The following is a 17,785-nucleotide window of genomic DNA, read 5'->3' as shown; positions in this document are numbered from 1 at the left end:
AGATTTATTCCTCTATGTGAGAGTATGATACCACTGGGCCCCTCGATGAAAATGAATGGATATTTACACGGCCTTTTCTAAGCGATATTGATTTATGATCAATTTTAACTTAGTGATCACATTCAGTCTTTCTAGATCGAGAAACAGAATTGGTTGACAAATGAGAATGACTAGATCCATGTCTCATGTCAACTTGGTATCGGAAATAAAGGGATACTAGACACTCAATTATTAAATCATTTTTAATAATAATGATAGTTCGTTTAGCTGAAACAAACACTTGTATATTTTCGGGGACATTGACGTGTTGCTAGACGCCAATATATGTCTGTATAGTTTTCTAGATGTTATGGCATGCACAAGTGGGAGTTTGTTGGTTTAATTTGCACGTCATAACACAAATCTATACTACCGCTTATATACAAGCCTATGGGGTCACACATAATGAGCACTTAGATATTCGGTTATATGTATATATTGTATATACATATTTATAATTACCAAATAGAAAGAAATGACATTGGACTTTATTAACTGTTAAGTTAATTATTAATCTTTATTAATTAATAAATATGAATTATTAATTATTAAATATTAATGAATAATTATTAATTAAATGTTAATTATTAATTACCACTTAGTCCAAGTCAAACTACTATGAAAAGGAATTGCTTTATAGTTAAGTCATTATATATTAACTTAAAGATTTGGAACTACCCGTCTCCTTTTTGTTTTGGGAACAAAATCAAAACCTTTTCTAATTAGTCGATTGTAAAGAAAAAAAAGGGAATTAATTTACGGAGCCGACATGTATAAACATGATATATATATATATATATATATATATATATATATATATATATATATATATATATATATATATATATATATATATATATATATATATATATATATATATAGATAGTCTCTGATTACGGTATGGTTAATTGGAACCGAAAAAAAAACAAATTCCATAATCTCCGTTTTTCTTTCTATCGAAAAAGAAATAAAAGAACAAGAACGCACGTTTGATTTTCATAACAGAAAGGGAATTATATTGTGCATCTTTGATGTTTAAAGTGGTAGGAATGAGATTCTCGATGTTAGAAATTGTGAGTGCAGGATGATAAAGCTTATCAGCCATTGGAGATTGAAGGGTAAAGGATGAGAAGATGGTTACGGCTGATAGGGTTTACAAAGGAAGAAAAGAACCGATGTGGCTTTGATATCAGTAAGTAATCGATTTTCAATGAATTTCATTACATCAATCGTACCCAATATATACAGCAAGGGTTGTGATCTTTTGCTATGTAAACTAGGCTATTATATCTTTTCTATGTATAACAAAGTTGACTTAAGATAGTTTCTATACATATGGTAAACTAAATATAGATAATATATGCACAGTTGTATATCGGCTAATATTTACACAACTACTTTAAGTTTATTTTTCCATTTCAATGTCATATCCAAAGATAAAATCTATGCATTTTATGTTTTCTAACTAATGTTTATTTATTTATTTAAATATATATTTATTTATTTTATCTTTTAATAAGACATGTAAGATATATCTACTAAACCTGTGTCTTTTTCACTATGAACTTCATTTGTGACTATGTTGTGTAAGACAATGAAATCCTGTGAGGTGATTGAGTTTAGTCATCGATTATAAATAGAGATTACATAAACCCTAACGAACTCAAACTCACAATCGGACTTGGGCCAAACTTAATCCTTCTAACATTTTGAACTTCATAAATATTTATTTTTGAGTAATCAAATATTTATTTTTGAATCATAAATCTTAGTTATGCAAATCAACATTCAGATGGCTTTATGCATTCATGAAAATATAAGATTTATTTTATGTACACCTTCTAATATTTCACAATGAATAATTATACACCAAATTGATTCTTTATTTGAACAAATTTATCCAAATATAGTAGTCTCTCCATGGACAGTAACCTCTGCTTCTATGTAACAAACATCCTTTAAATACAATCCTCTGTTCGTCTGAAAGAACGTACCATGTGATATGAATCTTTGCCAACCCCAGTCCGGTTTTAAAGCACTGAACCAATAACTAGCTGCATTTTATAAACAACTCTTAGCCGGCGACATATATTACAGTGAAAATCGAAATTCAAGTTGTTGTCGCACATATGGATATATATCAAATTTACCTTTTCTATAGAGATGTCTTGTATCTAATTGATCCAGAATACGAATAGTAAATTCTGCAAGTATTTTGGTTCCTGATGCAACTTTTTCAGGTTCAGCTAAAGCCAATCTAAGCGATAGGTAGCCACCAATACTGCCTTTTCCAAGAGGATATAACTGTATCTTCCTGCACAATTGCTTGTAATTAATGGTCTCACATATTTTTGTACTTGTCATTAAGTATATCGGGTTACATATGTTTGCAAGTGGAAAAAAAAACCTATGAATGATCTAAGAATTGTAGTCACTGATAGTGAATAATAATACTATGTAACTAGTTAAAGGCCCAAATTTTTTTACATTATCCTGGATAATGTAATTTTTTTTTCCACATGTGTCAGTCTAAATTTATTACACTTGACGACTTTATTTTACTGGTAGCAAGTGAAAGCAATGTACATCCGCCCCCGAGAATGAGTACTAGTCATCCTAAAATACTCAAAGAGAAACTTGTGACATAAATATTAAATCATAATGTTTTTATATTTTTTGCACAAAAGGTTTGATGCACACTTGAAACATTAAAGTTGAACGAAAGAATGATCGGAACTAAATGTTTACCATTTGTGATCACCAGCACTAAATATGTTTGAATTTTCACAGTCAATGTTGACTTTAGAGTAGTTTCTGATTATCCACGTGTGCTTATAAGCAACTGCATCTTTTACCATTGACAACGACTCGGTTTTGCCTTTGCTTCTCTCTTTGCAGACAAACACCTCCGCACCAAACACACAGTTATCTCCAAGAAGATATCCATTGTTAGAATCACTAAATTCTTTAAGACTAATAAATTGATCAAATCCCTGTTCAGTTCTTAAACGATGAAACCGTCTTCCTTTACTCATTGCATCTGGGTTGGGTCAAAATTTTAAACAAACTTCAGCTGTTATATGTGTGCATGTCAATATTACTTGCATATGCTTCATACATGATACAGAGTAGATGTGTCTATTTCTTACCTAATATTCTAAAATGAGTGAATTCGGATGGTATCTATATTTTAACAGGCCAAAGTGATTGAATTAGTACTAATAAGTTATGAAATTGAAATGGGCCAAGTGGGTCAAATGTGCTACATAAGCCTGAAATTTGTCAATTGTGTACTCAGTTATTAGAGCAGTCTTAATCGTTCAGTTCAAAATATATTATTACTTGTTTTGATATTTACTAGCTACAAGCCCTTGCCTAACCCAACTGACCCGCCCGTTTTTCCACTTCTAATAAGAACCCGTTACCTTCAACTTTTAAGTAAGTATCATTGTTCTGATCAAGTAGAAAGATCCTGAAATTGGCGTAGACCTCCCAACCAGGTGGAAGTGAAGTAGGGTCCGCCATCGCCAAGTATACAGACAAGAATTCTCCAACATTCTTACTTTTGTTACCATTTGGGTGAATAACCAATTTCCTACAGTAAAAATGAGTATTAATCAACCTGGATAAATGTTTAACCTGTGCCTTACTAAAAAATAGGAAGTACCATTTGTAGCCTCCGGCTTCAAACTCGCCAGATTCATATCTTTCAACATTTTGTTTAGTTAATAAAGAAAGTTGTTGAATGTTGAGAATGTAATGAGCAGGTGGTGCTTCTGATATTGATCTCAAATCCCCTTAAACATTATAATGAGCAAAAAACAAATAAATCCAACTTATTATTTTATCACATTAGCCAAATATATCTTTCAACCAAATTTTCTCAAATAAGTCACATATATACCCTCAACTTTTTATCGTCGTTAACTATAGATTGTTTATTTCGTGTTAATGTTAAACGATATAGTGTAACTTGTTGCGATAAAAAGGTGCCAAAGATGATAACAGAAAACTGAGAGATTACCATGTTGGTCACCTTGGGTAAGACTTGCATCTGAACATGAGTCACCAATGGCCATGTGAAAGTAATGATACAAAAGTGTAAAGCCAATTGAGATGTAAATAATGTATAAAACAAATGGCTTGTGCAAATTAAAGGATAATGGAGGGTTATTTATATGCTTAAGAAAATATTAGTTGCCTCAAAAACATATATTCTCTACTTGCTATATAAACCAACATTTATATTGAAACCCCAAAGTTAAAGCAAATCCAAGCATTCCATGTTTAGAGGTTTAAGCAAAGAACCATTACATGAGCAAATAATCCATACAAAAAATTTAAGAATAATGCTGATAATATCGCGAAAGCTCATGCACATGTATCTGTTTTTAGATGAGTCGTGAACGTACTCGTCAAGAAAATAATCTTTTACATGGAAATTAAAGAATCCGGAGTATTTAATGAAAACATATTACAGAATACACAGAATACAGAATCAAAGACATAAACTACTCATAATTTGATATACCATTAATGTATTTTCTTCTTGTATTTCAATCTACTTATTACTTTGTCCCATTAACCACTTAATTTCTAAGTATGTTTTTAGACTTGGCATGTGCGAAATTGGGTATTGTTGTTGTAGTTGTTTTTAGACTTGAAGATTTAGGCTTGCATATTATTCTTCAAAAATTCAACCACAAGATACTCCAGTGATTGGGGCCCTGAGTTCCTTGCAAGAAGTCTGAGGTTCAAATCATGTATAGGACGAATATCGTGTGATGGTCAGGGAAGGGTTGGAAACACCCAAAGAATAATTCCGTTAAGTTGCGTACATCAAAGTATGAGGTCGGATTACTCGCTCTCATGAGTAGCCCGAACAAAAAACCCTTCTACCTCTTATCATTATTCTTCAAAAATCAATCATACAAGAGAAAAGAGATTACTACTTACTAGCTTAAATACTTTTATGTGCCCAAAATAAATTTTTCCAAAGTTTAAGGTTCATATATAACAAATATAATATTATAAGGTCTACAAAATATATTAGCATTATCCATATAGGATCTCTTTCAATAGATTTTTTTTTTCGACAAAAATATATATATATTTAATAGATCGAAACAAGAAGCACAGTTACATGTACAAATTGAACAGATCTGATGATCTGTTGTTCGTGAGCGAACATTGACTACATACATTGACGATTACAATTGAAACTAGAATTGAGAACCGAAAGACCCAACATCTTGAAGAAGCGAAAGCAGCCAACCGACTGACCCGCGTCCCTGCACCGCTACAAGACTTTTTTTTTTTTTTTTTTTTTTTTAACGAGGAACCCCGCTATGGGCCAGAACACATTGGCCCCCCACCGCAGGTAAACTCCGGGTAAACGGCAAGCCAACCCTCCACCGCTACCGGGTAAAACATCCTCCAGCTTTGGTCATTAAATGCGGGCACCCCTTGGAGTTGAACCCGAGACCTCCACCTTCATGGGAAGTGTTGGTGGCCAACCAGGCTAGGCCTGGATGGTTACCGTTGCAAGACTTCAAATCTATCAAAATACACTTCCCGAGCCCCGCAAACCCCATGAAAGCCTCTTTCAATAGATGATGATACAGCACAATACACACTTAAAAAAGTCAAAAAGTCAAATCCATCAAAACGATGTCGTTACGAGCGCCGCCGCCGTCGTCGTCTCTCTCCTTCTCAGCTTCCCTAACATTATCTTCCGACAACCACCGGCAGCATTTCGACAACCACCGTATTAACTACCGTATAATTTCACCTAGGTTTTTATTACGATGTGCAGTGAGGTCATATTCACCGGTTGCTGACTCACCAAAACGGAAGAAATTATGGAAACAAGGAGAGTACCCTGGTGACGTATCAACTAATTCCGGTGATAGGAATAATAAAAAGAGAACTCCGATTAAGAATATTAAAAAGAAATTGGATCGTAAAAGTAACCTAAATCCGTGGGTTAGTACAGTTACTGAAGCCTTATCTGATTCAATTGAAGCTAAACAGTGGTTAAGAGCCCTACAGGTAATTTTATGTAATTGATTAATTATATTATATATTATATAATACATAAATTATACGGAGTAATTATGATTACATATACTTGTGTTATATATTTTGTACTGACCTGAAAAATATTAGGTTTGCCCAGATACTTGTTAAAAGAAACTTATTATCATGTTATTGCATTATGTAAATGTAAATACTAATATTAGTAAATGAGTTGAAGTAGGCATATATAATTGAAACCATCGAATTCCTTATTTTAGGTTTTTGAGATGCTAAAGGAACAGCGATTTTATCAACCGAAGGCAGGAACTTATATGAAACTCATTGTTTTACTCGGACGATCTGGCCAACCGCAACAAGCCCGTAATCTTTTTAACTCGATGATCGAAGAGGGAATCGAGCCCACTGCAGAACTATACACTGCATTGCTCGCTGCATACTGCAGAAGCAATATAATCGACGAAGCATTCAAAATTCTTGAAGAAATGAAGAACCTTCCTTTATGTCAACCAGACGTTTATACATATACTATTCTAATCAAAGCTTGTGTTGATGCTGCTCGATTCGAACTTGTTGAATCATTGTATGAACAAATGGCTGAACGATCTATAACTCCAAATACAGTCACTCAGAATACAGTCTTAGCTGGATATGGTAAAGTAGGTAAGTTTGACTTAATGGAAAAAGTACTAAACGGAATGTTAAACAGCGGTTCGTCCGAACAGGATGTATGGACGATGAACACGATTCTTAGCTTATTTGGCAACATGGGTCAAGTTGAAACTATGGAAAAATGGTATGAAAAGTTTAGAAATTTTGGAATCGAACCAGAAACAAGAACGTTCAACATTTTAATTGGTGCATATGGAAAGAAAAAAATGTACGATAAAATGTCAACAGTTATGGAGTACATGAGAAAGCTTTCGTTTCCATGGACAACGTCTACTTACAACAATGTAATTGAGGCGTTTTCGGATGTGGGTGACGCGAAAAATATGGAGTACACGTTTGATCAAATGAGAGCCGAGGGTATGAAAGCCGACACCAAGACGTTTTGTTGTTTAATTAGAGGGTATGCAAATGCAGGTCTTTTTCATAAAGTGATAAGTATGGTGGAATTAGCTGGGAAATTGGAGATACCTGAAAACACATCGTTTCATAACGCTGTGATTTATGCGTGTGCAACTGCAGATGATTTGATGGAAATGGAAAGGGTTTATATGAGGATGAAAGATAAGCAGTGTAAGGCTGATGCAACGACGTTTTCTATTATGGTTGAAGCTTATAAGAAAGAAGGTATGAATGACGAAGTGTTTGATTTAGAACAGGAACAAAAAATGATGTTGAATCCAAATCAAGAGTTAGTTGTTTAGTCCAAGTTTTATCTGAAAGCTTGATAAATAGAGGTTAGGTCCGGCTAAAAGAATATTTGGTTTGTGGGTACAAAAGTACAAATTGTGCACCTAATGTTAAAATGGTTGTTTCTTTTGTATTTTTTGGGTATGATGTATTTTATTCATTATTAGAACTATGTATTTATTATGTATATAGAAACTGAGTGCTGTTTTTCACCTTTAACTAGGCACATGTCAAGTTTTAACAATATTTTATTGGCGGTCGTTAGTTAGAAGGACCAACTACGTAGTAAATGGTACTTTAACCGAGTAAAAAAAAAAAGATAAATGCCAAATATGGAATATGGGATAAACGTTAGGAACAACCATATTCGCAAAGTATTGCTCGAAAATGTAATTTGATACTCCGTACTAAACAGGATGGGTTATACACAAAATTACCAGCTACCTTTGATCTATAATACATATGCTAGCAAATCAGACCCAAATAAAGTAGGAAAAAGTAGTGAAATAATGTAAGGATATATATTGAAAAATATTAGTTTCATGATATATTTTGACAACATAGATCAACCAAATATGACTAAGTTAGATTAGTTGAACCTCAAGTCTCAAACCACCAACCAAAAAGAAAGCTAGAGTGCAGTAGCCATCACCACATTCAGATAAAAAAAACAGTTGCTTTGCTTCTAATGCTTATATGCTAACATTGCTGAAAATGTACTACAAGTAACTACAACCACATGAATCTTATCTTGTAGTAAAAATAATAAACTTAAATACTGTTTCAACATATATACTTGAAGATATTATGCTAACTTTTATTAAAAAAATATATATATATATATAACTATATTAGAGATAATATGGGTAAACGGGTGAGTTTTTTTTTTTTTTTTTTTTTTTTTTTTTTTTTTTTTTGATAAAGTTACATGAGAAAGACGAGTACTTTTACTCAGATGTACTCGGTCTAACTGAGTTATCGCTTGACCATTTCGACCCTTTCCATAGTGACCCCAAGATGTGCCACTAGTAAGGTTTGCACCTAATACCTCTTGTCAAAAAAAAATAAAATTTTTCAGACGGTTAATACTCACACACTAATTATACAATTTAGAGGTCAACTGACACTCATCCCAAATATGATATACCTGTTGGTTGTTCTATTGAATTATTGATCACAATAACACCCATACAATCATGTTATCTGTACATGGAATAATACACAAATGAAGATAATTAGCTTTGTTCTCGTATTTTATCCCATTCTTTGCTACCTTCAAGATACAACAATATATGCACAAACAATCTTCTGCATTCATACATCTACTCGAGTCCATGTCTACTTCCATGAGCCGCTCAACCATCAATGAGTCGGTTTTCATTTGGTACTCTTTTCTGCATCAACTTTCACAGTTTCTCTCACATTACTTTTGCGACGTCTGTTCCCCTGTGTGCAGTAAGTTCTCATTAACATAAAAACACATACATATTCAAACAAACTGCTTGCCCAAACCGGCAAAATAGGTTGGCCACAGAGGTTTGATAACGGGTCAAAACAGGTCATTTTCTTATATGGGTTGAAATGTAGCATACCTCTCGTGTTAATTGATAGTCATCCGATTCAAGCATGCGAACTACTTCACTCATGGTTGGTCTATTGCTCGAATGTGGATCTACACACCTTAAAGCCGTCAAAAGAGCACGTTTAAGTGCACGTCCAGATGGTTTTGTATCCATGTCAGGGTCCACAACCTCTTCGGACCGCCTATTTCCAACCATAGTTTTCAACCAATCAACCAGGTTTACCTACATTTCCACCAAAACATTGTTAATTATTATAAAGCTTTTTAAACAGTAGTTGAATTGACTCGAGAGCAAAAGGGTCAAAATTGACACCTCTTCAGCTGGCCGGCCATAATCTACAGGGTCCCGTCCTGTGATTGCTTCCAAGAGCAAAACTCCAAAACTATAAACATCGCTCTTCTCATTAAGAAGTCCGGTATTTGCGTATTCTGGAGCTACGTATCCAAAAGTGCCCATTACTCTAGTTGTAATATGAGTTTTCCCAGCACCTAATAACTTAGCCAATCCAAAATCGGAAAGTTTAGCATTGAATTCTTCATCGATCAGTATATTACTTGCTTTGATGTCTCTGTGCACCACTTTTGGCTCAATTGCCTCGTGCAAGTATGCAAGCCTGCAAAAAAATTGTGTCATGAAAATATTAATATTAATGAAAATAACACAAATAAATGATACGGAGTATATAGATTATAGTGTAAGGAACACGTATAGATTGCTTACGCCTTAGCAGTACCAAGGACAACTTTCATACGTGCTTCCCAAGCAAGATATCCGTGCTCTCGCATTGATCCATGTAGCCATTGCTCTAAGTTACCATTGTTCACATACTCGTAAACCAACATCCTATAAACAATATCGATCTTAAATGTGAAGTTGTTCGTTTTATTGTTAAACATACATGAACCATGAAAAAATTAAATAACTTTTTTGGTGATAAGAACTAGAGGATACCATTTTGGCCCATATCTAGTAAAAGGGTCAATTTGGGTGGTGGTTTATTAAAAACGGATCAAACTCAAAACATAAGTTACACGATAACCGCCCAAAAGTCTGAATCGGTAAAACGAGTTGAAATAAATTATATCAAATCTGCACTTAAAACCTTAATTGTCTTATTTGAAAAATATAACAAAAATCATTGTTATAAAAGTTGCTGGGTAAACAGATTCTCTCCAGCCCAATTGACCACGACCCATCTTGACACGTTATTTAACCTGCCAGATTCTCCCAGATAAATGTATATGAATAATTGAATATTTATGGAGCAAAATTACCTGTTTGTTCCTTCAATACAGTAGCCAAGTAGTCTTACTAAATTTTTATGCCGAACGTGACCAATTGCTTCAACTTCTACCCTGAATTCTTTCTCAGCTTGTCCTCTGTATCCCAAACACTATATAAATAACCACCTTAACTAATCTAAATTTATGTACCAAAAAATAAAACAGATTTGAAAAAACTAACACATTGTTGAAAATTTTCTTGATAGCAACACGAGAGCCATTAGCAAGATGACCATGATATACGATACCATATCCACCTTCTCCAATAACATTATCCTTCGAAAACTTGTTTGTTGCAACTTCAAGATCCCTCAATATAAACCAGTGGCCCCAACCAAGATGAGAAAATTCGGGTAAACCCGATAAAGGAGATGTCCCGGACCCACTCATAGGATGTGAAGAAGATCCATATAAATTTTCCATATCTTCTTGATCAAAATTTTTAAATGAATCTGATACACAACTATTAATAAATTTGTTCTTCTCAAGACTCGTACGTGTTATAATCTTGTATGAATCTTTATCTTTATTATCGCGTAATTTGAACTCTAGATTGTAAGAATCGACATTGTGGCCTTTAAGAGTATTATCTGAATTATGATCAACTCTTATGTCTTTGATCTCCAGCTGATGCCACAGGCAGAGTCTGACTTAATGGTCGCTTATGGTTTACTTTCTTCGTTTTCTCTCTCAAAATTCCGTAACACGAAAACATTTTGACAAAAAATAGAAAATATTTCCACGGATGATTGCCAAAAGATGTCACACCTTAGTTTCAAAACAGTAGACTCATTAATAGATACTATGTAAATGGCCTGCAAATAAAAGAGTTACAAAATATAAACATTAATCAGAAAAATTAAACTTGTTTGCAAAGATCAGAACTTAAATAAACGCACATTACTTTAAGATTATACCTGAATATGCAAAGTAATAATGAATTTGGTTGATTTTAACTCTATATATATCACACGTGAAGTTGTATTGAATGTATTTTAAAATATATGAGATTTAATTCAGGGTTATGCACAATTGTAAAAAGGGTATGTATATATGTGAAAGAAGCCAGCATATGACTTGAACTGAAAGAGATATGGGAACTGAAATTGAGAAAAAAATATATATATATATAAAAGGAACCTTTTTAGAATTTGAAAAGAATTCTCACATGGACTTCTGTGAATGTGAGAGGTATTGTGAAATACAAGCATGAACTTTTGAAATATATAAAACTCCTTTATTCGAATTCACCATTAAGTATAGTTTAGGTGCCGTTTGTTTTTTTAGCATGTGATGTCGTGCGAGCTGTATATAAAATAGCTTATATTTTTACAAGGAAATACTATTAAATACGATACATTTTTACACAAGATATTTATTTATTTAGAGAATGGATATACTTAAACCTTGCTACAACACTTATAGGCAGTGTACCTAATCGTACAGTAGTGTAGTTTTTAGTAAGTCCGGTTCGTTCCACAGGGAATCTTTTTAAACAAAGCTTAACGCTATATTAGTTTACTTTTATAAAAATACAAATATATATATAAGTAATATTATTATTATTAAGGGGGGTTTTTACCGTTTAATGACCGGTTTGTTGATTTTAAAACTTTAGTCGCAGTTAAAACCAAATGTAAAATATTAAAAATAAATACAAGACTTAAATTAAAGCGGCAAGTAAATAACGAAAAGGAAATTGCGAATAATAAAAATGCGATAAAATAAACTTGCGATAATTAAAAAGTACGATAATTAAAAGTGCAATTAAATACAATAACAATAAAAATGCGATAATTAGAAGTGCAATTAAATATAAAATAAAGGAAATTAAATATGAAATAAAAGAATTATGCTTATTTAAACTTCCGTAATCATGATGTTTGACGTGTTGATTTTAGTTTTATGCCCATGGGTTAATTGTCCTTTGTCCTGGATTATTTAATATGTCCATACGGATTTGTCCATAATAGTCCATCAGTCATAAATATAAAGAGCGAAAGCCTTCGTCAAATTATTCTTATTCCCGAAGTCAAATATTCCAACTAATTGGGGATTCGAATTGTAACAAGGTTTTAATACTTTGTTTAATGAATACACCAGGTTATCGACTGCGTGTAAACCAAGGTTTTACTACTTTGTTAACAATTACACCAATTACCCTTGAATGTAATTCACCCCTGTTTCAACAAGTTTATTAACTATTAATCCAGTTCCGTATCCGGTAAAATGAATAATTATTGGTATTTATAGATATCCCGCCCACCGTACCCAGTCAAGCGTATGTGGTTATATATAAATACGTCAAATTATAAGTTTGTATATTAAATTAACAAGGTATTGTTTAGTTAATATAAAACCCATTAATAGCCCATAGTCTAATTTCCACAAGTGTCGTTCTTTTGTCCAAACCCCAATTATGGTACAAAGCCCAATTACCCAATTTTAGTAATTAGCCCAACATCATGATTACTTCGGATTAAATAAGCATAATAATAACTTAGCTACGAGACATTAATATAAAAAGGTTGAACATAACTTACAATGATTAAAAATAGCGTAGCGTTACACGGACATAATTTCGACTTACACCCTTATAACATTCGCTAACATACCCTTATTATTAGGATTAAAATTAAAATTAAAATTAAAATATAAATATAAATATATACGATATAGATAGAGAGATGGATGGATTTTTTGGTTATTTTTGCGATCAGAATTCGTTTGCTTTTATAGGGATTTTCGACTTTTGAGGCTCCGCGACTCGCGGCATTTTTGCCTTCAAACTCCGCGAGTCGCGGAGTTTGAAATTACAGCTCAGTCCCTTTTGGAGTCTTTCTTGCCGACGGTTTATAATATATATATAATATATATATAATTAATATAATTAATTATATATTATATTATATTTATATACATAGTTAACTTGTAATTTTTAGTCCGTTGCGTCGAGCGTTGAGAGTTGACTCTGGTCCCGGTTCCGGATTTTCGAACGTCCTTGCGTACAATTTAATATCTTGTACTTTGCGTTTTGAATCTTGTACTCTTGTAATTTCGAGACGTTTCTTGTCAATAATTGGAACCTTTTTTTTATTGTCTTTTGTACTTTTGAGCTTTTTGGTCGTTTGCGTCTTCAATTCGTCGAATCTGTCTTTTGTCTTCACCTTTTATTATTTAAACGAATCTCACTTGTAAATAGAACAATTGCAACTAAAAGTTTGTCTTTCTTGAGGAATAATGCTATGAAATATATGTTCATTTTTAGCATTATCAAATATTCCCACACTTAAGCGTTGCTTGTCCTCAAGCAATATCGTCTTGAAATACTAGAATCACTTCGTTATTCTTCACACTTTGTACATCAGTGATTTTCTATACGGCGGTATAAACAATGGTAGTAACGATATGGTTTACAGTCCCACATGACTATAAAAATTTAGATCCATTAAGGAAATTGGATCTTTATGAAAACATTTGATCTTTTGAAAATTAAATCTAGTTTTTACCCTAGATAAGTTTTCCGGAATAACCCTTTACCGGTGTTTGCAAAATATTTTTGTGGGTTTGGTGGGTTTCAGATTTGAAAATTTTAGCTCAAAACTTATGGTTTTGTGTCACCCACTTGCTAACCTTGTATTTGGAAAGCAACACGTCCAGTTCACTTGTCCCGTATATTACCTTTCGGTAAACTACCGTCCGGTTGTAAAGGAAAGCGTTGAACAAGCAACTGTTAAGGCAATGTCCCCTGACATTCTTTTAATTATGGTCTATAACGTGTCGGACGCAATTACTATCCTTGGTAGGAGCAATAGTAAAGCTCACCCTTATTATTTTTCGGTATGGCACAAGGTCCTGTCTTTGACCACTATGCAACCACCGTTCTTACGGTTGACACCCGATTTGGTTCAGGTGACCTAATGAATTCCAGGTGAATTCCTAGGATTTTACGTTCAATGGTAATGAACGCTTTGAAAATAGGGTTTTCAGAAAACAAATCGGTTTGTAATTTTGATCAAAATATTTTCTCGTTCAAGCTCGAGTTTAGATATCATTGAATTCCATGAGTTTGAATTCTCAATCTTTAAGGTCAATCTCTAGGATTGAGTAATATCAGGCTTAAAAGCTGATTTTTAATCTTTAAGGAGATTTTCCTTTCTGGGGATCTGATTCATTAGTCTTATCCAGCTAATTTGCATGGTGCCCCCCCATTTTACGAGATAAATCCTTCTCATGGTTAGGATAAATCTGACCACTTGGCGACCCTGTTTAATACTGAGGTCCGTGGATTTCCTGCTGATTTTAGTGATGACTTTTCTAGATTTTTCGTCAACCTGCAGCTGGTCTGGACGACAACTTCTTGACCTAAATCAAGAAGCGCGTTTCTTTTTCGGAAGACTTTACTTCCTTTTAATGATGGAATTGATTCATCGTGTAGATTAATCTCTTCTTTTCTTTCATCGGGTAAAACAGTTTAGTTTAGTCCAAAGCAAAAGTATTTTCAGTTATTTGTTACAGATATATGTGACATATGTTTAAGATAACTTGGTAAATTTTCCCACACTTGGCTTTTATTTTCCTTTTTATCGTCCTCTATTCCATTTTAAATGAATTTTAACATTTTGGTTTGTTTCTCAATTTATGTCCTTTCTGAGGTAACAATAATTTCGGTGTTAAAACCTAGTTTTATTGTTCATAAATATGTATAAACATGATTTTGAGTTCATTTAATTGAAAATTTTTAAAAATTTTACTAGAATTGGGTAGTCAGTATATAAGACTAGGGCTGTTCTTTATAATCAGAGAGCACTAGATTCTAATACAACTACTGCTTTACTAGTATTTTTAATGGTAACCAAGTGTATAAAGTAAAAAATTTTAAAATCCGAAAGAATTTAACCCCTTCCCACACTTAAGATCTTGCAATGCCCTCATTTGCAAGAAATCAGTAACAATTTAAATTATTGAGGGTGATTTGTGTGAAATTGATTAAATTTTACCAAAGTTTCCAAACATATTGGCGTTTGTTTGCTGAATGATAAATGGTGCACATCATTTGTTCATTCCGTCTTGTTGTTATTTCACATATATTTTGCATCTTGTCGTCAAAATTAGTTGCTTTTGCTGAACTTAATGCCAGTCTTTGAAAATGCGTTGTTTTACCCTGTTGTGTATATAAGATAAACTGCAAACATATATACATATTTTTGAAGTTTGGTATATTACCCCACATTCAAAAATTATTAAAATCTAAGAATAAAAGTTAGACAATTATAAAAACTATTACAATATTAACAAAAGTATTAAACGTATCAATCATTACAAATTACAAAATAAAAAAAAATATAATAAGTAAACTAGGGATGATATTGATACCAATAGGGGTTCCAGGCATAACCATAGGTGCTATAGAATGCTTCGGCAGGGTTATACGTAGGATACGGTGGCTGCATCTCTATAGACCAGGGAGGGAAGATGGGTTTCGGTGTAGGAATATAGTTTCTACCTATATGTTGGCAATGAGCTATGATTTGGTTCTGATGAACTTCCCAATCTTCAAATGCTCTCTGTCTAGCATTTTCGTACTCCTGAGAAGCTATAAACCTTTGCATTTCTTGCATCTCATTCCCCCCTCCTACATTACCTTGCTGTTGGTTTCTCTCAACCTGTGGATGTCTACCATGGTATGGTACTGCGGCGTTATTTCGCCTCTTCAAAACTTTCGCACCATGGTATACATTTAAACCTATAGTATCGCGGGGTTCTGGTTCTTCCACTAATAATCCCCCCCGACTTATATCCACACCGAGATATTCACCAATCAAAGTAATAAAAATACCACCTCTTATTATGCTATGCGGTCTCATCCCCCGAACCATAGCTGATAAATAATAACCCACACAATACGGTATACTTACAGCGCTTTGTGGGTCTCGAATACACATATGGTAAAACAAATCCTGTTCATTTACCTTTTCCTTGTTCTTACCCCTTTGTGTAATCGAATTAGCTAAAAACCTATGAATCACTCTTAATTCGGCTCTATCTATATCCAAATAAGAGTAATTTCCCCCTTTGAAACGGTGATGGCTTGTCATTTGACTCCACACATCGTGTGTATCAAAATTTTCATCTATCTTTCTACCGTTTAGTATCAACCCTCTACAATCGGCAGATGCTAACTCCTCAGGCGTATATATACGTAAAGTCTGAGCCATGTCTAGTAAAGACATGTGGCGCATCGAACCGCCTAACAAAAATCTAATAAAAGAACGATCGGTTAAACTAGCTACCCGATCATTCAACTCTATACTACACAACAATTCTTCACACCATACTTTATATACAGGTCTACGCATGGTGAATAAACGTACCCAGTCATTAAAAGTAGAATTACCATACCTCTGTACAAGTAATTCCCTAATTGGCCCGGCCAATTCTACAGCTTCTAAGGGTCCCCATTCTATGACCCTAGGTACCTCAACAACCTTAGAATGAAGAGTATGCAAACCCCTTTGATATTTTGGATAATCTATCCAAAGTCTGTTAAATCTCAGGTTCGGGTGCAACTCTTCCAAGTGCATATCAGAAAATGTCATGACTGGATGAGGTATATCCTGCTTGTAGTAGTTATCCACCTCCTGTTGTTCCGCATTCTCAGCAGGAGCATTGCGAGCTTGGGATGAAGATTCACCCCTTTCAGTCTGCAAAACACATCAAACACAATTTTTGTGCATCTAAATATGCATTAGTGTCAGCAAAATCATCAATCAAAATAATTACAATGACATGATCAATTTATATCAAACTTAAGCTCATTTTCACATTTTTATCAAATCTACACTTTTTCAAATAAGCATATACGAAAATGTTTGCCAAGTTCATAAGCATTCAACTCAAATAACATGTCAAAATAATCATTACTAGCAATTAAACAAGTCTCAAATGGCATTATCTTTCAAAAATCAAGTTCATGAATTTTTAGACTTGAAAAAGTCCACTTTAATTTTCAAAATCATGTTTAGGCTCAAAGTTTGGATCATTTAACTACCTAAACATGTTACACTACTTAATTTAGCAACAATTCATGACAAAAATCGGCCATAACCTGTTTATATCAAAAAGTCCCAAATTTGCTCAAGAACACAAACCCTAGATTACTCAAAATTTGAAGTTTAAGGCTTCTAATCATGTTAAACAGTATCAATCTAAGTTATACAAGCATAATACATAAACAATTTAAGCCTAATTACACTAAAAAGCATCAAAATCAAATTGGGGAAAAAATTGCTCAAGAACACTAATTTCGGATTAAATGGTGTTTAGGTGTAGAAATTTACCGTTTTTCTTGAGTAATTCCTTGATAGCATCCTTCTCAACATGATTTTAGTAAAAGATTTGATGATTAACGGTTAAAAATTGTGATTTTGGGGTTTTTTTCGGGTTTTTCGTGGGTTATTTCGCAGTTATTTTGCTGTATGTTTG

General features: G+C 33.4%; 2 protein-coding genes and 1 pseudogene across 3 annotated transcripts; 1 reads left to right on the top strand and 2 right to left on the bottom strand.

The window, feature by feature from the left end:
* Positions 1-1,868: 1,868 nt before the first annotated feature.
* LOC139860023 (protein RESTRICTED TEV MOVEMENT 3-like) lies at positions 1,869-4,165 on the bottom strand. Of its 2 annotated transcripts, none has more exons than XM_071848798.1 (6): positions 4,064-4,165; positions 3,707-3,836; positions 3,465-3,634; positions 2,788-3,079; positions 2,190-2,353; positions 1,869-2,093 (listed from the first exon to the last, which is right to left on the bottom strand). In XM_071848798.1, the coding sequence occupies exons 1-6, from the start codon at positions 4,116-4,118 to the stop codon at positions 1,936-1,938; spliced, it is 969 nt and encodes a 322-aa protein (XP_071704899.1). In that variant the 5' UTR covers positions 4,119-4,165; the 3' UTR covers positions 1,869-1,935. The 2 variants fall into 2 exon arrangements, with proteins under 2 accessions (XP_071704899.1, XP_071704904.1); XM_071848803.1 differs by having other exon boundaries at positions 3,465-3,601.
* A 1,467-nt stretch (positions 4,166-5,632) lies between these two features.
* LOC139860017 (pentatricopeptide repeat-containing protein At3g06430, chloroplastic-like) lies at positions 5,633-7,499 on the top strand. The gene is made up of 2 exons (XM_071848792.1): positions 5,633-6,090; positions 6,336-7,499. Exons 1-2 carry the CDS (start codon positions 5,710-5,712, stop codon positions 7,446-7,448), a joined length of 1,494 nt encoding a protein of 497 aa, XP_071704893.1. The 5' UTR covers positions 5,633-5,709; the 3' UTR covers positions 7,449-7,499.
* A 996-nt stretch (positions 7,500-8,495) lies between these two features.
* Positions 8,496-11,015, bottom strand: LOC139871302 (probable receptor-like protein kinase At5g18500; annotated as a pseudogene).
* Positions 11,016-17,785: the final 6,770 nt, after the last annotated feature.

The sequence above is a fragment of the Rutidosis leptorrhynchoides genome, chromosome 1 (assembly GCF_046630445.1).
Source record: "Rutidosis leptorrhynchoides isolate AG116_Rl617_1_P2 chromosome 1, CSIRO_AGI_Rlap_v1, whole genome shotgun sequence".
Lineage (NCBI taxonomy): Eukaryota > Viridiplantae > Streptophyta > Magnoliopsida > Asterales > Asteraceae > Rutidosis > Rutidosis leptorrhynchoides.
The sequence above is the reverse complement of the archived record's forward strand: the minus strand, read 5'-3'. Positions and strand labels throughout refer to the sequence as shown.